Source organism: Antennarius striatus, chromosome 13 (assembly GCF_040054535.1).
Source record: "Antennarius striatus isolate MH-2024 chromosome 13, ASM4005453v1, whole genome shotgun sequence".
Lineage (NCBI taxonomy): Eukaryota > Metazoa > Chordata > Actinopteri > Lophiiformes > Antennariidae > Antennarius > Antennarius striatus.
The window spans coordinates 3,708,613-3,731,403 of NC_090788.1; the positions used below are offsets into that span (position 1 = coordinate 3,708,613).

Sequence of the window (22,791 nt, forward strand, 5' to 3'; positions counted from 1 at the left end):
AAACGAGAGGGTTCCCTTCAAGGTGGCTCGCTGTTTTTAGGTGTACTGTTACCATTTTAAAGGAATATTAATTTGCGTTCCAATTTATGTTTGTCATTTGGATGACTTTAAGTAATAAAAATGACGGAAGAGTCAGCTGTTAAAGTCTGTGTTCGTGTCCGTCCCTTCATCGAGAGGTAAGTTAAGACAACAGCTAGCAACTGTTTTAGTGGTTATCTAAATGCTAGCGCACATGCTAAAAAAGGAAGCTAGCATCGTACTGTAATTAAACTTTTATAGGATTTCTCCGTTTAAAGAATAATTTCGTTTTAAATGCGTATATAAGTCTGTACGTGTGTTTATATTCTTGCCCTTTCTTGCATATAGCTTTGTGTAACTATATACTAGTCCAGCTGCTGGACAGATGATGGTTACGCATTTCTGAATTAGAATTTTCTGAAGTTTGTGTCTTTTGAAAGCCGGATCATGTTTCCCCTCATGCTGATTGTGTGTTCGTGTTACAGAGAAGAAACTGCCGACTCAGAGAATGCACCACCTGTCCAAGTCTTTTGGAAAGCTGACAAGAAATCAATTAATCTTATTGATGATGGAAATTCCACTAAAAGCTTTAGTTTTGGTATGTTTTTCAGCTTCATTAATTACTCTTGAGTTGACTTAATGATTTCATTGATATTTTGTATATTGATTGGTATCATCATTGGTATAATTCACAGATCGAGTATTCACCGCTGATGAAACAACAAGTCAGCTGTACCAGGATATAGCAAAGCCCTTGGTTGTTTCCTCTGTTGAAGGATACAATGGTTTGTAATGCTTTTAAAATGTGGTTCTATACACTTGTACTTACTTGAACTAACATATTGCACAGTGTTTATTCTTTTTATGTATTTGTTATATCTGTTTATTCAACAGGAACCATATTTGCTTATGGGCAGACATCCTCTGGAAAGACTTTCACCATGATGGGGAGTAACCATAATCCAGGAGTGATACCTCTGGCTGTGGAAGATGTCTTCCATACCATTAAAAATGTAAGATAAAGAAATATATTTATAGCAGTTTGTGCTATTTAGTTGAATAATGCCACAGTCAGCTGTGTAATTACCAAAGTCTGATAGATACCAGATATTTTACCTGTTGATAATAATGGCTAGCACAGATATGTCAGCGTCAGTCAGTGATCAAAACTTGTTTTTTGTATTTATTCCATTTAGCATACTAGAAAAAGAGCCCTTTGTTTCATAGTGTTTAGTTATACAGAAGTCATTTAGGTCAACATTTTTACCAATCAGTTCTTCATGTTTTCCTGATCCCTTAAATGTGATTAAAGACAGCTTAAATTATTGGCACTAATCCCAACACCCAAGTGTTTGTTGGTGTCCAGCGATAAGCGTTGATTCTAAATTGTGATTATTCTTTTTCCCAAAGTGTCCAAAGAAGGAGTTCCTTCTCAGAGTGTCTTACATGGAAATCTACAACGAGACTGTGACAGACCTGCTTGTTGACAGCTGGAAGAGAAAGCCCCTAGAAGTCCGAGAGGCACTCAATGTAAGTGGGCTATTTGTGGGTTCAATGGCCTTTGACTAAACCTCTACGCCTTTTTATTAGGTTTTATATCCCGTAGATGAAATATTCTCCATTGGATATTAAGTATTATTAAATGTATCTGACACATTTGATAACAGGTGTAGTATTATAACCAAATCCAACAAATACAACTGATACACACACAGTCTTCTGAAATTGTTTTATCATGCACGTCGGTTGTAAAGTGCAGAGACGGCATTCAACAGGTTCTGAGCCAAACATCATGCACTTATATGAACTTATATCTGCAACTGAAGGAACAACTATATGTGAAAAGACTCGTACAGTACTTATTTCTTTTGATCATGTCTGTTTGCAGAAAAACGTTTATGTGGCTGACTTGACTGAGGAGCTTGTGACATCTCCTGCACAAGCCCTGGCTTGGATTCGTAAAGGAGAAAGTAAGATCTGACGTTGTTACTGAACATGAGGAATATTTCTACACTGGATTGCACTGCAGATTTTATTTGACTGATTATTGTGCAACCATGTGCCTCTGTAGAGAATCGTCACTACGGAAAGACTAAAATGAACCAGCGGAGCAGCCGGTCACACACCATCTTCCGAATGGTAAGAAATAGAACACGCATCATGTGAGGGCTCTGGGGACATGTAAATTTCATGTGATTTATTGTCTTTTAGATCCTGGAAAGCAGAGAACGGAGTGACCCAGCGTCTGGCGAAAATGCTGATTCGGCAATTATTGTGTCTCATTTGGTAAAAATTTTTTCATTATAGTGTTTTGTCTTTCTGTGAACTTCACTTTCTCTCCTGCTCCTCTGCGTTTTTGCTTTGAAGTGGTCACAAGTGTTTTTCCTTGACATTCCAGAATTTAGTTGATCTAGCGGGATCTGAGAGAGCAAGTCAAACCGGAGCAGAAGGTACGTTTAAATGAAAGATCTCTGATAGATTATTGATTGCAGCGGCATGATATCATTCCAAAACCTGACAATACACTAAAATGTATGTTGCATTAGAAATAATCCATTTGTTTCTGTATTTAAGGTGCTCGTTTCAAAGAGGGCTGCAACATCAATCGCAGCCTGTTCACACTTGGCCAAGTGATGAAGAAACTTACTGACGAGAGCCAGAAGTGAGTAGACAAAGCGTTTTCAGCTCGCTTGCTTTAAGTTTGCAACATTATTTTTAGTTTCTTCTTTGAATTACAAAAATAAGACATGTAATACACGTGTATGTAGAGTGCAGTGAATATATCCCAGCTTATCAGGCAGTGTGAGTCCTCATGTCTCTAGTCCTTGCCAAGAGGCTTAAATTTGGACTATAAGTTATTTAATTTTTGTTAATTTACCTTTTGATTTGTATACAGTAGTTTTAAAATCTTGTTTGCTGTTTTTGAACTTTGCTTATTTGCAGCCCAAACCTCTTTATTTGCATTGAAGATTGATTTTGCTAAATGCCCTCCTCTCTTCAGGGGTTTCACCAACTACAGGGACAGTAAGCTGACCCGCATCCTGCAGAACTCCTTGGGTGGGAACGCCAAAACAGTCATTATCTGCACTGTGACCCCTGTTACTTTAGACGAGACCCTCAGCACGCTGCAGGTTGGCGAACTCTGCAGAACCGTCCTGCACACCATCTAATATCTGCTTAATGTCTCATTAACAAGTCAATATTCAAACTTAATGGTAGAGATGAGTTTCTTGATATAAATTTTTATCTTTAGTTTGCCAGTACTGCAAAAAAAATGAAGAACGACCCTCATGTAACGGAGGTTTCTGATGACGGCGCTCTGCTCAAAAGGTACAGGAATGAAATTGTGGACCTCAAGCGACGACTTCATGAGGCAAGTCTCGTCACTTTCTTTCTTCCTTAGTCATGTTCTGTGTTGTCTTGAAGTTTCATGGCGGTGGCCTTTTCTCTCCACTGATATCTGATGACCTCATAACAGGTTTCTTCAAGCACACAAACCACAGCCATGGAGAAGGAGGTTCTCTCCCAGCTTCTCCTGGAGAAGGATCAGCTCCAGAGAGAGCAGCAGGACAGGATAAAGAACTTAACCAAACTTCTGGTCACCAGCTCCAATCTTGTTTCTGTTCACAAGGTAAATAAGACAGGAAATAAATCTGTGCTTAGAAAACCACTTTTTGATTCTCAATGAGACTCACATCCTGTCTTTAGATGCCAAAACGTCGGGTCACATGGGGAGGAAAGATGCTCAAACTGGCCCGTCCCTCAGCCTTCGGCTGTGGATCATCTGACCTCAGCTTTGCAGAGCCTTTCTCTCGGAAGAGGAAAGCTGATCGGTCCTGTCTGATGGAGCTGGGTGACGGTGAGGATGCTTTGAGTCTAGTTTATGTTCGCTACAAACCAAAATCTATAGAGAAGCTGAATGCATTTGTGGGATATTTTAACAGACGATGAAGAGTTTGACTCTCACTGGGAGATTCCTGATGAGCCATTGGATGACATGGAGATGAGTCAGAGCACAGTGACTGTTCGGAGCTTTCAGGATAGGTGAATGTCTAATGTGGGTTTTTCCCTAGTTTGCTTTGATTGAGAACATTACCAATTTATTATTTCTTTTTTTCCAGTCCCAAAGACTACATGTATGAAGAACGCGTGCGTGAGCTGTCAGGGAAAGTGTCCAACCTTGAACTGCAGCTGGACATGGAGAGTCAACAGAAGGAGCAGGCCACAGCAAAGGCAGAAGAATTGGATGACCAGGTGGCAAAGTTGGAGGTCCAGCTGCAGACGGAGGTCCAGCGGAAACAGGAAGCCTGGGAGAAAATACAGACAGCAGAACAACGGGTAGCAGAACTGGAGCTGCAGCTGCAGACGAAGGTCCAGGAGAAACAGGAGGTGTCAGAAAAGGTGGAGATGTTTGAGTTCAGAGTGGCAGACCTGGAGGCACAGTTGGCAGAACAGAGCCAAGCTAAGGGTGAAACTGATGAACAGGTGTGTTTTAAGATGCTGACGTTGAAAACTTATACACCTGAAAACAAAGGTAAACGTTTTAGTGCTGATGTTCACACTTTGTTTTCCAGATGAGAAGAGAATTTGCCGAAGCCGTCCAGCTGTGTGAAACGCTAGCTTCAGAGAAGGTCAGTACTGATGGCTAGAACATCTTACAGACATGGAAAGAGGAATAAAACACACCATCAACACACTGTACTTTAATCTGAAGTCATTCACTGGAGGAATGATCATATTCTTCTTGGTACACACCAATGACAGCTTTATAATCTGTCCTCCTTAATCTATTTATGTTGATGGATTCCAGAGGTTAAAGTTCAAGTTACCAGCGATCCAGGAAAGGGACACATTTTACCTAAGAAACAAAAACATTAGCGTAGCTTTGCTAGAGTGAAAATGCGTGCCACTGCGTGAATTGAAGAAGGCGTGTGTTTATAGGAGATGGTGCTGAACGAGCAGCGATATCTGAAGCAGGAGCTGAACACGTACATGGAGCAGATCGCAGGTCTGGAGAAGGAGAGTGTTGCTCTCTCCAGGGAGCTGAAGGAGAAGAAAGAACTGGATGAGTTCAAGTCCCTGGAGGAGGAGATCAGGAAGGAGCAGGAGGTAAAACTGTTTTTCATGTATAGATATAATAGTTATATGAGCAGTAGAGGCAGGTGTGTCACTTGGCTTTTTATAGTTGTGCAGTGATTTGTATGGTATTTATTTATTTGTTTGTGTGATTCTGCAGATAGAAAAACAAAATGAAATGTCTAACCTAAAGAAGTTGATGGAATCCTCTGACCTTCAGCGACTGGAGCTGCAGGTAAGACAGCGTGTCCCTCCTCTGATATACTCAGCAAAAGAGCGCATCTGAATGACAGACTGTTAAGATATTGGAAAAGGGGTAAATTCTGAACTTTTAAACTATAAAATTCACAAATTCTTTACAAACCTGGTCATGAAACTGTCGCGTGTCCTTCAACATTCTCTTGTTGTTGTTTTTTCAAGGAAAAAATAGAAAGACTGTCGACGCAGCTGAAGCAGAAAAGTGACTTCGCAGACGAGCTTCAGAATATGGTACACCAGCGTTTTCATTTTCTTTTCACTCATAAAATCATAACCAGGTACGAAATCGATCTATTAGACGACTCCTTTTATCAGTGATCGGTAGATGCTGCTGCCGTTAGCTGGAGTTCCTCAGGGATGGCGTGTAACATCTGTGGCGAGGGTCTCATTGTCTGTTCTTCACAGAATGGTAAGGACCTGGTTCAGGAAGTGGCGAAGCTGCGTCGCTCTCTGGATGATGCCGAGGGGCTGAGCCGAGACACAAAGAAGGAATGGGCCGTCCTACGCAGCCAAAAGATCTCTCTGGAAGAGACAGTGGTGAGTGGAACAAACACCATCCAGTGATCTGTCAAAATGGTTTGTGCTTAATTCCTGCCCTTCTTAGCACTTCTTGTGATCTCTTCTTCAGGCGAATCTCACTGCCAGCCATGAGAAGATGGATGCCGAAGTGAACAGCCTGCGTTTCCAACTGGAGACGGAGAAGACGCGCTACAAAAAGATGCAGAGCGACCTCCAAAAAGAGCTGAATGTGGCCTTTGATGAGAACACAAAGCTCACCAGTTTGCTGGATGGAAAAGTTCCAAAAAGTAGGTGAAAGTCAAGGTGTCACTATGAAGCACTGTTATGTTCTGTTAAATCATGTAAAACCTTTGACCTGTTCTGCCTCCAGATCTGGTCGACAGTGTTGAACTTGAGAGAACGGTGGCCGACCTAAAGAAAGCGCTGACAGCATCCTGTGGAGCAGAGGCGGAGCTCAGAGCTCAGTTGGATGAACTGAACTCGCTCAAGGGTCTTCCTGATACGGTGGACGATTTGAGGAAGCAGGTCAGTCCTCCAAACGTCGTCTGTGGATCCAGACTGAGATGGGGAACACATTCCCAGGAGTCAGACACGATCGTGTGATCTTTGTCTATCTTCCCAGGTGTGTGAGGTGACCGAGCAGCTGCACGCCGCTGAAACTCAAAGAGACGTCCTCCTATCAACCACCGCTCAGCAGCAGGAGGACGCTCAGCGACTCAGAGACTCTCTGCAAACGTCAGAGGAGGAGATTCTGACCGTCCGAGCAGAACTGAGCTCTGCTGCTCTGAGGGAGAAGGAGCTGAGTCAGCAGTGTGCTGACTCGTCACAGCAGCTGGATTCACTTCGCTCAGACCTGGAGAGCTCCGAGGCTGAGAAGAGTCAGCTGATGGCCACAGCTGGAAATACACGCCTGAAGGTAAGCTGTGGAATATAAGAAGGAGCATGCACACAGACAAAAAGAAAAAACTCATAAGGACGTCACTTTAATGTTTTAATTTTAGCTTGACAAGCTTGAACAACACACAGCATCACTGGAGGAAAACGTGACTGAGATGCAACAAATGATGAAGGATTTGGAGGAGAAGCTCTCTGACAGTGAAACGGCGAGAGTCACGGAGGAGGAGATCAGCAAGGAGCTTCAAGAAAAGGTTTGACGCTGGATTAGACGTGACATTCCTCATCAAAACCTTTTGCTGTGTTGGAACCTTTCTCCGATCAGATCTCGTTTTCGGTAGCAATGCCGTAGATGTAACAGGTTTTTTTATTGGGAAAATTGTAGCTCGATCAGCTGACTGAGGAGCTTCAGGAGGCACAAGCTGAGAAGGAGCAGAATGCTGGTGAACAGAGGTTGGAGGAGGAGAACCTGGCTGCCACAGAGAGAGACCAGCTCAGAGGAGAACTGCAGGAACACCTGGAGATGGTGAATGACTGCGTTTCTGTTTAGGGTCTGATTCTGTTCTCATAACATCTTTCTGTTTTAAGCAGAGCCAGCTAATTAGATCTCCTGTTCTTTACATGAGCCCTTGTGATTTTTTAAATTTCTATTAAACATATATTCACTTTTTTTTTTTCTTTTAGGCTGCAGAGACACAAGTCCTTCTCCAATCTCTTCAAGACGACCTCCTGGAACAGAGGCAGAAGAACTGTGATTTGATGGACTCCTTTGAGCAGAAGAACTCTGATGTGAGTGGAGTGTTAAGAAGCAGGTCTTTAGCTTTGCGCTCCGCTGTCTGCATTCTGACTGATGGTTTTGGATCCTCTCGACAGATACGGAGTCTCTCGCAGCAGCTTCAGTGCCTGCAGGATGAGAAGGAGTCCCTCTTGCTGGACAGCGCTCAAAGCTCAACAGAGGAGATGGAGAAGCTCCTCTCTGCTGTGGCATCTCTGACCGAAGAGAGAGACCAGCTCAAAATGGACCTGCAGGAAAACGTGGAGATGGTGGGTTTGCATAAAGACTGTCACAAACTCGCTTCTATCCAGGGCCTCCACATTTTCTTTTGCTTCTGCCTATCAAAGGAAATCTGTTTTTACCAAACAGGCGATTGAGAATCAGGAGGAGCTGAGAACGTCCCTGGAGAAGATTCGCAAACAGAAAGAGCTGATCAAAGAGCTGCAGACAGGACAGACGTCGATACAGGACGAGCTTCCCGTTGAAACAAGAGCACAGCTGGAGGAGCTGCACACACAGGTGAGAGCGTCTTGATGAATCAGTGCTATTTGATCTAAAACCTTCCACGTGAACGGATGAAGCCCTGCTGTTTTAATGATGATAATAATAATAATTAAACAGATGAAGGCTCTGACTGAGGACCTGGAGATCATTAAAGCAGAGAGAGATCTTCTGCTCTCTGAGAAGGAGGCCAGCCATCAGACCTCCACAGAGGAGGTGGAGGAACTGCTGGGTAGAGTGAAGTCTCTCAGTGAGGAGAGAGATCAGCTGCAGGAGATGCTGGAGGGCCTGACACAGGAGAAACAGCAGCTCAGAGAGGAGATGGAGGACAGGATGGAGATGGTATGTTGTGTTATGTTGCGTATGAGTGTATCATGTCCAGTGAATCTGTCTGTCTGCAACACCCTTTGTACTTTTACGCTGCAGGTTGCGATGGCCCACAGCGGGTTCAACCAGCTACCTTCAGAACTACTAACCCACGATGAGACAGCAACCTTCAAACTTCAGCAGGAGGTAACAACACAAAAAGACCACACAACAACACGAGGCAGATTACAATTTTGATATATATTATTTGCAGTGGGTAATATATTCTTCCATCACAGTGGACACTCAATCACACCAGATAATCTTCCTGTTGCTGTAAATCTCCGAAACCTTGACTATTTTACGTTACAGTATGTTAATCTGCTGCAAATATATTAAATGAAACATGTGTTTTGGTCTCTTGGGATTTGATGACATTGACAAAAGTACAGGTTGCAGCAGCCCTGTCCTTCATTATTTTAGTCCTTGTTTAAAAGCTGAATTAAAGAATGAGACATTTTCCCTCCAGATTGAGGAGCTCCAGGCTTCTCTCCTGGCTGTCAGTGAGCAGAAGAGCCAACTGGAAAAAGATCTGCAGTGTAACATGGATATGGTGAGAGGACGATGGTTTTAGTCAGACTGATATCTTAAGTGTTGTGGAAAATCACTACCAGTCACTTTAAATCCCATGTCCCTCTTCTGATTGTGATGACTCACTTGTTTCAAACTGTTTTCTTGTTTGAAGGCTTCAGAGGCTCAAACCCAGTTAGACTCACTTCAACAGCAGCTCCAGGATCAGAATCAAAGAAACAACGAAATGGAAAGACTAAACCAAGAGAGGCAGACTGAGCTGGAGCAACAGGTTTGAGACTCATTTCACTAAAGCTGTATGTTTATGAAGGTAGCTATGTCTCTTTGATGATGAATTACAAGGTTTGTTCTGACGTTAGTTTGCAGAGAACCAGACTCTTCTACGTTCTCTTCAAGAGGAGCTCCAAGAGCAGAAACAAAAGAACTCTGATCAAATGATATTATGTGAGCAGAAAGAACGTGATCTGCAGCAACAAGTGAGTTCCAATATTAATGGCTGACCTGATTCTAGACACTGATTCTGTGTCGTCTGTGTTCTGACAGCCAACTGTGAATTGTTCTCATTTCACAGACAAACAGTTTAACAGAGCAGCTGCAGAGCGCTCAAACAGAGAGGGACATCCTGCTGCTTGAGAAGACCAGCCATCAGACCTCCACAGGGGAGGTGGAGGGGCTGCTGGGTAGAGTAAAGTCTCTCAGTGAGGAGAGAGATCAGCTGCAGGAGATGCTGGAGGGACTCAGACAGGAGAAGCAGCAGCTCCACAAGGAGATGGAGGACAGGATGGAGACTCTGCAGACTGAGGTTTGTGCCACACCTTTCTTCAACAAAGTGATATCCGTTATAGAGCTGAGCTCATAGGAGCAACATGAATGAGATATTTAGATCACAAACTAGAGTTAAAAAGCCATTGACATTATTCTATTAACTTCTGCCTTCTGTTTAGACATGGGATCTAAGTGAGAAGCTGGAGATCATTAAAGCAGAGAGAGATCTTCTGCTCTCTGAGAAGGAGTCCAGCCATCAGACCTCCACAGAGGAGGTGGAGGAGCTGCTGGGTAGAGTGAAGTCTCTCAGTGAGGAGAGAGATCAGCTGGAGGAGATGCTGGAAGGACTCAGACAAGAGAAGCAGCAGCTCCACAAGGAGATGGGGGACAGGATGGAGACCCTACAGACTGAGGTTTGTGTCACACCTTTCTCCTACAAAGTGAAATCCATGAAAGAACTGAGCTCCTAGGAGCAACCAGAATTAGATACAGTAATCCCTCATTACTTGCGGTTCATGTTTTTCCAGGACCACCCCTGATAAACGAAAATCCGCAATATAACGACCAAATATTTATTGTTTTATTTACGTATAATAATTTAAACATTTATGAACTGTGACTCTCAGAATGCAGCACACACACGGATGCTGTCAGCCAATAGCATGCGCGTACAGTCTCATGTGACTACAGCTCGTAGGAGACACTTGCTCCTCGCCTCTTGCTCTCTTCCTTGTTCTCGATGAGATGAAACTTACATCTCATAGAGAACGATGTTTAATAAATATATAAGTTTAAAAATCCGCGACGTAGTGAAGCCACTTATCTTGAAGCTCGAATAAGCGAGGGATTACTGTATTTAGAACACGAACTAATGTCCAACTGGAGTTAAAGAGTTATTGACATTATTCTTTTAACCGCTGCCTTCTGTTTAGACATGGGATCTAAGTGAGAAGCTGGAGATCATTAAAGCAGAGAGAGATCTTCTGCTCTCTGAGAAGGAGTCCAGCCATCAGACCTCCACAGAGGAGGCGGAGGAGCTGCTGGGTAGAGTGAAGTCTCTCAGTGAGGAGAGAGATCAGCTGCAGGAGATGCTGGAGGGCCTGAGACAGGAGAAGCAGCAGCTCCACAAGGAGATGGAGGACAGGATGGAGACCCTACAGACTGAGGTTTGTTTTACACCTTTATTCAACAAAGTGAGATCCATTATAGAGCTGAGCTCACGGGGCCAACATGAAGGGGATATTTGGATCACTAACTAATGTACAGCTGGAGTTCAGGAACCACTGGCATTTTTTAACCTCTGCCTTTTGTTTAGACATGGGATCTAAGTGAGAAGCTGGAGATTATCAGAGCAGAGAGAGATCTTCTGCTGTCTGAGAAGGAGGCCAGCCATCAGACCTCCACAGAGGAGGTGGAGGAGCTGCTGGGTAGAGTGAAGTCTCTCAGTGAGGAGAGAGATCAGCTACAGGAGATGCTGGAGGGCTTGAGACAAGAGAAACTGCAGCTCCAAAAGGAGCTGGAGGACAGGATGGAGACTCTGCAGACTGAGGTTCGTGTCACACCTTTCTTCAATGTGAAAACCATTATAGAGCTGAGCTCATAGGGCCAACATTAATGGGATATCGAGATCACTTTTACGAGCCATTGACATTATTCTTTTAAACTGTTCTTTCTGCTTAGATGTGGGATCAGAGTGAGAAGCTGGAGATCATTAAAGCAGAGAGAGATCTTCTGCTCTCTGAGAAGGAGGCCAGCCATCAGACCTCCACAGGGGAGGTGGAGGAACTGCTGGGTAGAGTGAAGTCTCTCAGTGAGGAGAGAGATCAGCTGCAGGAGATGCTGGAGGGCCTGAGACAAGAGAAACAGCAGCTCCACAAGGAGATGGAGGACAGGATGGAGATGGTATATTTATGAAATAATAGTCACTAACAGAGGTCAAATGGATGCTTGATGAAGACACATAGCAGACCACGTCAAGATCTGATTTTTATCTGCAGATGTCAACCATGCAGGAGAAGTTGAGCGAGCAGATGTTGAACATACAACAGGCTGAGAGCAGAGAACAAGAGGCCAAGCTGCAGAAACAAGTAGGACCTCATCATTTATTCCCATATTATTAATAGAAATAGCTCAGCTTTATTACTACGGTAGGGAAATAGGATGGAGGATGTCTTGTGAAGATGAAGCTGCAGTTGATTTGGTTAGCTCAGTGCATCTCTGAAGCTCACAATGTGGTTCATTTACTGCTTCGTCCACATGACTGGTCTAAAATGTTGAGGTGTGGATTCGGTGGAGTGTATTTAGAGCATGACGTCCTCCTCGTCAAAAGGTTTCAATGTTTTCTGTTTGTGTTTTTCTTTCAGTTGCTCAGCGACGCGAATGAAACCATCTCTGCTCTGAGAGAGCAGCTGAGCAGTTTGAATCAGAGCGCCAGCGTCGTCAAGGAGACCGCATCCTCACAGCTGCAAGACTCTGCTGCACAGCTTCAGGTTCGTCCAGCTGTCAACCTTTAGTCATCCGCTGCTACAGAATAAAGATGTCCAGAGCTAAGAGTTCAGTATAAATGTGTGATTGCAGGAGATGCTCAGAAAATTCCAGCACTTTAAAGACACTTGTTCCAAGTATGATTGGTCAGTAATGGACAAGGCGATGAGCGTGGAGAGACCGACCAATGTGACGTCTCTATCCAGCTTGAAATCCTACGGCGCCATCCGTCATCTGGGAGATCAGGCCGTTATAACCCTGGGATACATTATGGTAAATATCCACATTTCATCTCCCTCAAACATCATGAAGGTTCTTACTTCTGGCCAGCTGACAACCCTGCCCTGCTTCCTTTAGGAGTACCTAGAGGTGCAGGCACGTATCTACATGAAACTGTTGGAGGAGCTAGTGAAGAAAGATTTAGCCGTGTTTGAGGAGAGGCGTCTGCAGGACGTCCTGCTGTGCAGAGCGCAGGCGCCGCCGTACTCTGTGAAGGACGAGGACTTCAGCAGATTGTGGGAACAGAGGTTGAAGGAGCTGCTGGACAAGAGGCAGCTGTACTTGCAGGTGAGCTCTCCAAACGTCTGGAGCCCCTCATCTGTTCACCGTGGGTTTTCAACCACTGCAAAGTTACAGGATATGTTTAGGAATAAATGCTGTACTTTAGCTTTTCTCCCAGTTTGACTGGAACTTTTTCCACAATTTTACTTCTGTAGAAAATGCCCAACATTTTAGAGAAGCTCTGGTCCAACATGTCGTATTTACCCGGCGAGCTGTCCGCTGTGATCAGAGAGAGTGAAAGGTTCAAGGAGCAGCTGCAGGCCTCCTTAAGCACCCAGCCAGTCAACATCGCCGGGCTGGACAGCATCCTGACCTGTGAGCTAGAACACAGAGCTGCGGTGGTCCAGAGAATGAAGACGACTCTACAGGTGGTGTGAATCAGTTGTCCTGTTGTTGTTGTTGTTGTTTTTTTTTTTTAGTGGATGTTTTCTCATCGTTCTAACGTCATGACATCCACTTGACTCCTGCAGGACATTACCGGTTCCCACAAAGGTCCGTGTGAGGAGCTGAAGCTCCTGGAGGGTCAGACATACGATCAACTCGAAGAGGAGAGAAGCAAGACTTCTACTCTGCTGCAGGCGCTGGAGGGGGGCGCCCTAAAGACAGAGCTCTCCCTGCTAAATGACAATCAGCAACTCGTCCTCAAGCTCCAGCAAACTCAACAAGAAGTCAAAGTATGTCTGCCGTGTGTTTCATGTTTTGTTAGAACTCCATAAGTATCATGGAGTGGGTTTTCACTCACTACCTTCTGTTCCACATTGCACTGGAACATATTCTTCATTCCCATTTTGATGCGTTTCCACACGCGCTAACAGGAAGTCTTTTTCTTTTTTCTTTTCAGGCTCTCAGGATCCAAAACGGTCAGCTGGAGGAGGCTCATATCACGGCCAGCGACAGGGTATCCAACCATAAAGAGGCCACCCAGCTCCTGCAGACGGAGCTGCAAGACAGCCGAGCAGAGGTGGAGGAGAAGGAAAACGTGATCCGAACCCTCAGGACCAAACTGCGAGAGTCGGAGGTTTGTCTGGTGATCCCAGTTACCTGCCTGTTGTAAATTAAAACCGCCCTCATGTTTCACATGGAAGTTGCTTTTTGTTTTTCCGTTCTCCTCTTCTGGTTTAGGAAAAAACCCCGCCCAGTGCTGTGGAGCTGGAAAAACTGAAAAATAAACTTTTCAAAATGGAGGTGGAGATGAATTCAGCATCCGATCGACACCAACAAGAGTAAGGATGAACGTCAACCTTTTGTTTGGGCTGTCATGTCCTCCTCACCCCCTTCACGCCGTGGGCTGGTAAACTCACTGCGTTACTTTCTGACTGTACTTCCCAGGGTCCAGAGGATGAAAACGCTGCTGAGCGTGAAGGAAGATTCTCTAAGGAAGCTGAAGGAGACTCTGAGGACGTCCCAGCAACAAGGAGAGGAGTCATGTGAGGCTGCTAGCATGAGTCAAGCTTTAAAGGGGGAATTATCTTTGTTAGCAGTTTAGATAGGACGCCAACACTGACATGGTTGTGTTGAATCCAGTCCTGCAGGGGGAGGACCTTCACGCCCGACTTACTAATCCCAAAGGTTTGATGATCAAGAGCACCATCGGGCTGGAGAAGACCAAACTGGAAGAGGAAGTCCAGCAGCTTAAACTGAAAATAACATCGTTGGAAAGGTAAGATGAACCCGATGGAGAGCGATGCAGTTAATCCTTCAGTCCTGATCCGAGATCTGTCCTCCTGTCGTAACAGCTTGGTGATGAGTCAGCAGGCTGAGATCAGCAAATGGAAGAGCAGAGCCATCAAGCTGAAGGTGAAAAACAAGACCGAGCTGGACAAGCCTTCGCCACCCAGCACCCCCAACAAGAGGGGTCCTCCCTTGACCTCAGACTCCTCAAACTTCTTCAGCTCGCCTAAGAAGTTTCTCATTACTCCGGGGAAGGTCCTGGACTCTCCAAGGAAGGTCCTGGACTCTCCAAGGAAGGTCCTGGACTCACCAAATGTATCTCAGCTCAACTCCCCAAAAAGCAGATTTTTTGACGTGGACGGGAGCTCAGAGGTCCTGTCCAGAACCTGCCCCAAGCAGTTCTTTGACAACTCCAGTCTTGGAACCATTCCAGGTAAGACACGCTACAAAGTTCCCCTCACTGTACGGTTAAGGGTCTGGTTCTTTACCACCATAAAGACCTGAGATGTTTGTTTTACCAGAGGTTTCCCAGGTTCCTGAAACACCAGAAGAAGAGACAGGTAACTGCTGTAACATCGCTATATGTTTGGGTCACTGAGGGTTCACTAACAGGCATGAGGTGCAGTGATTCCACCAGATTCAACTAACGAGGACCGAGGCTCTTTTCCTCATTTAATATAAGGATTATTTGTCATTATAACCTGATCAGGATTTATATTTCTCACCAAACTGGAAACAACATTTGGGATGTAAAAGAAAAAAGAACATGAAAGGCTCTGATCAGTTAAAAGTGAAATAATTCTCTGGCTCATTCATTGAATGTGTGATACGACAGCAGGTTAAATCGCTGCTGAGTCTTTTAATGACTTCATTTACTTTATAAATTTTATTAATAGACATGTTTACTGAAGGTAAACACACTTGTTGACAGCCTCTCCTGTTTCTTTTCGACACCCACTGAGGATCAATCGTGGATGTGATTTGTGATGCACACGGGGTCGGTTTCCAAATTCACCTGGTCGGAGACCAGTCACGGTTCTTACCCTGAACAATTTTCTTCCAACCATCTCTTGTGTTGCAGACGCTGCTGGGGGGTTGCACACTAAGGACGATTGGCCTCAGTTTCCAACCGAAGAGGACATGTGTAAAACCCAGTGAGGGATCCATGCGTGCAATACTTTGAAATCTTTTAGCATTTTAGTTTGAAACTTCAATAAAGAAGCTTATTCTAATTCACGTTTCAGTGGTTATTTCTTTCTTACGGCAGCTCATTTGGAAACCTTTCCTTTGTTCTCCATTCATCCAAAATGACGTTAAAACAGAAGAGGTTTATGATTTGTAATCTTTATTCTGTCATTATGATCTGTCATCTTTTTTTTTGGAATAGATTTTTAATCAAATGTCATTTTGTATACATCTAAAATCCTCTATAATTACACTAACATTGCACAATAACTGCTGCATTTCATTTCACCACAGAAAACATGATTTATCAAACAAACATTAACAAACTATTTATTTTTTGATGGATTTTGACCTGATAACACTCCAGCTTCAGTCACCATTTAAATCCAGATACACTCTAGAAAGCACATCTGACGTCACGCCAACTTGAACAGCAACTCATATTCAGTTTCATGTAATAGAAAAGGTCAACAGACATCGCTGTAAAGGCCAAGAAAAGAGTGTTACGATCTTTCCAAACAGGAAGCTGCAGGCAGGAATAAGTCGGTCTGTCCTCCCACCTGCTGACAGCGTTCAGATATACCTGTGGGTGGACCAGGAAGTGGGCTTTTTGGGGGAGTTTGTAAAGCATAGCATGCTGTCGAGTTCTGAAGGTGATCCACCGCTGTTCATGGATGAGTCATCCCTGGAGGGGTCCTGCCCAACAAAACCCATTCACTGTTATCAATAAAGTTATTCATTAGTGTTTTTATTTCAGTGTTTCCTGGATACCTTTTTCTGCAGAACGTAAAGTGAAGTCACTGCATTGATCCCCTTGTGTTTTGTCCTCTTTGGAAGCTCATCACCTGCAGCAAAGCATCAGATGGTGTGTGAACAGTCAGTCGACACAGTGGAGTCATCATGCAGTAAATGATACCAGACCTGTGTGACTGCTTGGTGAGTGGCAAGAAACCCTGGACAGAGGCTTTCTAGATGGATGCTTGGTCCTGAAAAAGAAAATAAAATGGGAGTAATTTGTAATTACTGTTATACTAGTTAATCCACAACTCTTACTTTTTGGATGGTGTCCAGCAGGCGCATACGGTTACCAAGGTGATGAGGAGGAAGATGCCTCCGGTGGAAAGGATGATGTAGAGGGAACTCCTCCCTGGTGGGTTCAGTTTGTGTTTATACTGAACAGAGCAGCACTAGAACATGAACTCTGAACAGTTGAGCTGCTTTACTTACTGTAGACAGTCAGCCTGATGGGGAGGCTCGTCATGACGCTTACTGGGTTCTCCACCTCGCAGCTGTAGACGTCATCGTCTGCCATCAACACCCGCGTGATGGTCAGAACCTTCTGGTCAGGTGACATCAAGAATCTCGTCACGTTAGCCAGCGGCTTTCCGCCTTTGAACCACTTGTATGAGGTCCTGGTGCCGTTGTCATGGGAACAGTTCAGGGTGATGTTTTCGCTGAGCTCCAGGACGGACAACGCTGCCGTGTGGATGTAAGGCCTGGATATGGACTCTGGATATAAAGAATAGTTCACGTGTTATGCGGCGCACCACAAGACTCCGCCTTAAGCCTTGTTGTTTTCAGAAAACATGACATCACAAATTAGACAAATGTTCAATTACTTCCCCTTGAACTAAGAGAAGCACATGACCTTTAACCTTGTGTGAGTACTTTCGAGTATATCCAAAGTACCTTATAAACTTATACATTATATAACTATTAATTTATTTTCCATTTCCTTCCAGTTTTTAGACTATTTTTGTCTTTACCGCAATGATTTACAGCTTTATTTCAGAATTACTGTGCAGATTTAGTTAAACAACTGTAGCTATGATAAAAATGAATTAATTCTTAATATTTAAAATTTAAATTCAAATTTGATTTCCAAACTAATCATTGTATAATAATTTAATATATTACAAAATATGTTAATTAAAACACTTTTATAATCATTTTTAAACCCAGGACACTAGAATCTGGGAGTTAAATGTTCCGGATCTGTGCTTTCAGTGACGTCCTACCATCCACAGTGAGCGTGATGCTGCCCTCTCCTGTAAAGGTATCATCTGTAATGGAAATCTCCACCTCATAAATTCCATCATCGGACAGTCTGAGGTTGTGAAGAAGCAGAGTCCCGTTCTCAAACACCAGGATGCGATCCCGATACTCCGGCCTCAGGGTCCCGATGATGTCGGTTCCGATCGACTGGACGACGGTGACAGATTTCTCCTTCTCCAGCTGCCACTTGATGACCGGCAGGTCGAGGCTGAAGCTGCTGTAGAGGACAGAGAGGACGGCCTCCCCCCCTACCGTCCCTCTGATGAGGCTTTTGGGGACTGTTATGTTCACCGCCAGCACTCCTCCTGGAAGGAGATGCACAAAGTTAGATGTGCAAAATGCATCCATTCTTTTTTTCAGCTAAATCTGATGAATCGTGCATCAAATCCTGCCACTGGAACCATGTTGGCTACAGTTCCAGACACTATTCAATTCAGTTCAATCTCTCCATACGTGTTGCACACTGGCCCCAGCTTGCACAGCAAATGCACATCACCATGGTAACAGGTGTCAGTTGTTGGGATGGGCCAACATGAACAAACAAAAGTGGGGATTGTTCACTCATGTTTCCTTTCATGGGTTAGCTTTACAGAGAGAGCATCAGTGACTCAGCTGCTCATCACAATAACAGAACAACGGCAATGGGATGCAGCTGTAAATAAATCAACTGCTGGAAACACTGGTTGTGGGTACGGCAGCGCTGGTGGCAACCTGTGGGCACAATTGCATGATTGTTTTAAAACAGGATGACACAGGAATGTTACAGCGCCCACACAATCTGATGTCAACCCCGATAACAAGTGCTAACAGTGTGACGTCTGTGTGTTGTGTTGATACTGAATTTGATTTCAACATGTTCTAACTTTATGCATCATGTAATGTCCTAAAGGTTAATTTCATATTGGATCAAACCATGCAGATACTCCATCTATGTTCATGTTCCCCTCACAAACTCAGTTCATACTGGAACACAGCCGTCTAATAGATTTAAAACAGCAGTTTTTATTCCCAATAATAGAACCTGGTTTCATTCATTTAGCTGCTGCATTTCTAAGAAGCAAAAGGTTACTGCAGAAATTATTAAAGGAATTTGTAGTATTTATTAACCAATAAATAAATCACCAAAAGTCATCACAAATGATCTGTTAATCCTTTGCAGTGATGCAAGTAAAATATGAATTTGCAGACACTTTTTGTCAAACATGCAAATGAAACCTGATGCTACTGTGTCATGCATTCATATCAGCAACATATCAGCAAGAAGAAAATTTGACTTACCTGCATTGAATGAACCAAAACACGCAAGAAATAAAATTTTGATAATGAATTTGATTTTTACTGGAGCCCTCTTCTCCGCCTTCATCGTGGGTCTGAAGCTTTGTTTTGGTCACAGAGAAGCAGCATGATTTGTGTCCCTGAACGGGACGGAGAACAGTCACTCATTCAGGCTCTGGGGGGACTGGGTACGTGTTGTTCTCAGGACAAAAGTAAGTGTGTGTGTGTGTGTGTGTGTGTGTGTGTGTGTGTGTGTGTGTGTGTGTGTGTGTGTGTGTGTGTGTGTGTGTGTGTGTGTGTGTGTGTGTGTGTGTGTGTGTGTGTGTGTGTGTGTGTGTGTGTGTGCCTGGATGTCCGTTTGTCTTGTTTGTGGTTTGGCCTCAGGAGAGGCTTTATTGAAAAGTCAGTGGGGTCATTTGACAAAGGTTTATCCTCTGTAAAGCATGAATGTTGTTGGAGAGTATTACCTTTAGTTTCGTCCATGTGCAGGTTGTTGCGGGGTTTTTTTCTTTTTCCAGCATCCAACAAAAGCTTGAGAGTTCATGACAGCTCTCTGAAGATTTCTATCAACTCTGGAGACAATGAATGGTCATACAGATTTAGTACTGTACCTTGACCTGGACCAAAGTGTTGAATGCATTTTTAAAAATGGGTATTTCCTAATAACATCTTTTAAACCCAAAATGAAGCACAAATTCAGTCATATTTCATCTGCTGAGTAACCAAAAAAGCAATAAATTAAAAAAAAAAATTGTTTCAAGACCTGTTGCACAGCTTGGTAGCTGTAACTTTAAGATTCCACATCATTACCAACCACCAATGAGGGAAGATGCTGAGTTGCTTAGCAACAGAACCCATGCAAACAGCAGCAGGACCCATACTTTTCTGTTTGGTGTGTTTTCCTGTTTCCTGTGCGATGGCAGGCGTTGTGTTGTGTGAACCGTTTGAACTCTATAATCTCCTCAACCAGCGCTGCTGTGTGTCCAGGCTGGCAGAGGTCAACTACCTCTGTTTGATCGGTGGGTTTAGGTCGTAGATGTTCATCCTGGCAGCTCATGTCTGACCACTCAGAGTTGCATTTGTGCTCAATTTAACTTGTTTTTTTGCATGTCTCTTTTCCAGATGCTCGCGAGATTCAAGATTACAGAATAAATCACATCATAACGGCTAAAAATATCAAAACGGTAAGGAGATTTATGTAAAATATCAAACCTGTTGAAGCATTAGTAGCATTATTGATGAGGTGGTCTACATGCATTTCAAGTGATCACACAGAGGGGACACGTTTATAGTGCAAATAATGTTGCTGCTGTAAATGTTTAATTAGTGCATCTTATTACTGCAGTTCCTTCGGCATGTGAGATTATTCTGGATGTGAACTATAAGAACTGTTTGGCATCTCCTCCCAGAATGCAGAGGGAACATTCCTCCCCCCAGAGGCCGTGGAGGTGGACAGCATGCAGCACATTGTAGTCTATGACAGCAGCACAAGTTGTTTGCAGGAACAAGGTGAGCGTCTCAGGATGATTTAGCTGACAAAAAGATGATGTTCCATAAGTTTCATTTACGTTCTCTGGTTCGACTATCGGCCGTGATCATAGGTCGAGCCCTTGGATGTGCCCTGATGCTTGCTGAAGCTAGCCTCTACCCGGTCCGCATAGTGAGAGGAGGCTTTCAGAGGTTCTCTGCAATTTACACTTTTTTAAGGACTGAGAAAATCCTCTACACCATCACAGTGAGTATAGTCCACCTGATACACTCCTGATTAAGTCTTTGATGATTACTCGCTTTGTTGGCTGTTTTCTGGATCTATTTCTGGATCATCTCAGGAGCTGGAGGACCTGAAGGCCTATCCGGTGGAGGTCTTAGCTGGACTGATGTACATGGGTGACCAGAAACAATACGGAGATGTTGGGATCCTCAAAGACCTTAAAATCAGTGCTGTGATCAGCATCTCAGAGACCGATGCTCTGGAGTACGGCAAGATGGAATCACATCGTTAGAGAAGAGTCTGGATGTGATGTTTTACTGCCACTGAATTTCTTTTAAATTGTTTAGACCCTCAAAGACGAACCAGACTGTCCTGAACATCCCCGTGGCTGACTCAGTGGATTCTGACTTATATTCATGGTTTGACAGGCTTTGTAGTTTCATTGGTAAGTCATGCTCACATTTTATTTCATGGAATAAAAATACAGAATTTATGGGCAATGGTTTAAGAAAAGCAGTTTTTTCTTTATTCTATTTTCAGATTCACACATCAGCACTGGTTCTCGAGTAATGATAGTCTCCAAGCAGGGCACAAGCCGATGCAGCGCTGCAACCATTGCTTTTCTCATGCACCACCTAAAATATACACTGGAGGCAAGTGGGGCTCATTAAGTTTGTTCCCAGGAGGTGCAGAATTTAATTTAAATATCAGCACAACATCTACGTCCTTGACTTGTAACTAGCCAGTATGGTTTTTTTAATAAATAGAGAATGCAAACTTTAAAAAACGGTATGCTTTGAGGGTGAGTTTGAATATTTCACTCAGAAATTTTCAGGAACAAAATTGTTTTGGATACATGTTCAATCAATCTACACATCAAAATCTTTGCAATGGGGATTTTCACAGACACTTGAGATAAGATGATTGTTTTGACTTTTTTTCAGGAGGCCTGGAGGCAAACACTTAAATGTAAGCCCAGCATGAGGCCAAACACAGGGTTCCTGCAGCAGCTGTCTGAGTGGGAGCTTCACACCAAGGGAACAAAAGTCACAGATATCTCTAAAAGTCTTTTTTAAAGAAGGGAATGAACAACTAAGATGGTGAATCTGATTGGTCATATTCACTTCCTGTTGTAAAAAAAAAATGCAATCAAATGAATTAAATTCAATCTTTGTTTATGTACAGTATTTGCTTATGGTAGTTTTGTGTGATTTATGACAGTTGTATATTTTACATATTAACCTAATTTATGAACTTTAAAATCAATTTTTCATCACTTTAAGCTTTCTTAAAATCAGAGCATCTTTTCAATACTCAATGTTATTTTATCTTTCTTTAAAAAAAAAAATCTTTAAGGCTACTCTGCTGCTCTCAGAATCAATGTAAACAATGTTATTTATGAATAAATTACATTATTTTCAATCCATGCATGGCTCTATCAGAGGAACTATGCAGAAGTTTCCCCTGCACAGTAAGTTGTATAACATTTTTAAGGTCACAAGCCAAAAAAACGTTGGTAAATTATGCCCTGATAGTTAATTTGCAAGGCAGAAACGTGGTCCTTATAGATGAGCAACCAAATAGCCGCTATAATCACATTTCAGACAGAAAGATAAAGGTAGAAAGAATGAGGTAATATTAAAAGTTAGTTAAGTAAACTGTGGAACTTCAATAAAATGTTACTGTACTTGAAAGACAAAACTCAGGGTTAAATTTGCATATTAATGAGTCGCTTATAGGTCCTGGTGCTGATTGGCTGAACGTAAGGCGATCTTCGATTGAACCAACTCTCAGCAAATTAGCACACGGAGACAGATCGCTAGCATACGTAACCGGATGTTTTCGAAATGCTACATTTGATGTTTCGCAATAAAAGCGCTTGCCTTGCCCTTGAAACGTTTAAAAATAAACATCCATGTGACATAATTCGGTGCTTGGAGGAACAAATGTGATTACATTTTCTAGTAATTTCTAGCTTCACATCTCCCAGCCATACAAGACAAAAAAAATTCTACATTCCAGTATCACTTTGGACTTACAGCAAAGAAAAGATAAATTCATAAATACTACTTGTATTAAATTTGAGCATCTCTAATATATAATCAACGTCTACGAATTACAATAAAGTTTGTCAAGCTGTAGATTC

At 43.2% G+C, this 22,791-nt stretch overlaps 3 protein-coding genes across 4 annotated transcripts; 2 read left to right on the top strand and 1 right to left on the bottom strand.

Annotated features, from left to right (window-relative positions):
• The first annotated feature begins 54 nt into the window (after positions 1-54).
• cenpe (centromere protein E) lies at positions 55-15,592 on the top strand. The gene is made up of 52 exons (XM_068331349.1): positions 55-176; positions 504-616; positions 714-803; positions 913-1,031; positions 1,429-1,548; positions 1,907-1,988; positions 2,090-2,157; positions 2,230-2,304; positions 2,417-2,468; positions 2,593-2,680; positions 3,020-3,149; positions 3,272-3,391; positions 3,497-3,649; positions 3,727-3,877; positions 3,963-4,062; positions 4,140-4,503; positions 4,593-4,649; positions 4,960-5,127; positions 5,255-5,329; positions 5,515-5,583; positions 5,758-5,889; positions 5,981-6,158; positions 6,242-6,396; positions 6,494-6,787; positions 6,873-7,019; positions 7,151-7,291; positions 7,450-7,554; positions 7,639-7,809; positions 7,910-8,059; positions 8,162-8,383; positions 8,468-8,554; positions 8,877-8,960; positions 9,093-9,209; positions 9,298-9,414; positions 9,510-9,740; positions 9,883-10,116; positions 10,636-10,869; positions 11,019-11,252; positions 11,384-11,605; positions 11,701-11,790; positions 12,067-12,192; positions 12,281-12,460; positions 12,545-12,754; positions 12,904-13,116; positions 13,219-13,422; positions 13,590-13,766; positions 13,871-13,971; positions 14,078-14,175; positions 14,273-14,408; positions 14,485-14,852; positions 14,941-14,979; positions 15,501-15,592. The coding sequence occupies exons 1-52, from the start codon at positions 121-123 to the stop codon at positions 15,575-15,577; spliced, it is 7,524 nt and encodes a 2,507-aa protein (XP_068187450.1). The 5' UTR covers positions 55-120; the 3' UTR covers positions 15,578-15,592.
• Positions 15,593-15,761: 169 nt separating this feature from the next.
• On the bottom strand, positions 15,762-19,102 carry LOC137606266 (hepatic and glial cell adhesion molecule-like). 2 transcript variants are annotated; one of them, XM_068331444.1, is made up of 7 exons: positions 18,938-19,102; positions 17,623-17,964; positions 16,832-17,113; positions 16,658-16,751; positions 16,526-16,590; positions 16,376-16,449; positions 15,762-16,300 (listed from the first exon to the last, which is right to left on the bottom strand). In XM_068331444.1, exons 1-7 carry the CDS (start codon positions 19,020-19,022, stop codon positions 16,178-16,180), a joined length of 1,065 nt encoding a protein of 354 aa, XP_068187545.1. In that variant the 5' UTR covers positions 19,023-19,102; the 3' UTR covers positions 15,762-16,177. The 2 variants fall into 2 exon arrangements, with proteins under 2 accessions (XP_068187545.1, XP_068187546.1); XM_068331445.1 differs by having other exon boundaries at positions 17,623-18,370; positions 18,938-19,073.
• A 748-nt stretch (positions 19,103-19,850) lies between these two features.
• Positions 19,851-21,885, top strand: styxl1 (serine/threonine/tyrosine interacting-like 1). The gene is made up of 8 exons (XM_068332035.1): positions 19,851-19,953; positions 20,057-20,118; positions 20,344-20,443; positions 20,536-20,669; positions 20,764-20,909; positions 20,993-21,090; positions 21,186-21,298; positions 21,590-21,885. The coding sequence occupies exons 1-8, from the start codon at positions 19,851-19,853 to the stop codon at positions 21,719-21,721; spliced, it is 888 nt and encodes a 295-aa protein (XP_068188136.1). The 3' UTR covers positions 21,722-21,885.
• Positions 21,886-22,791: the final 906 nt, after the last annotated feature.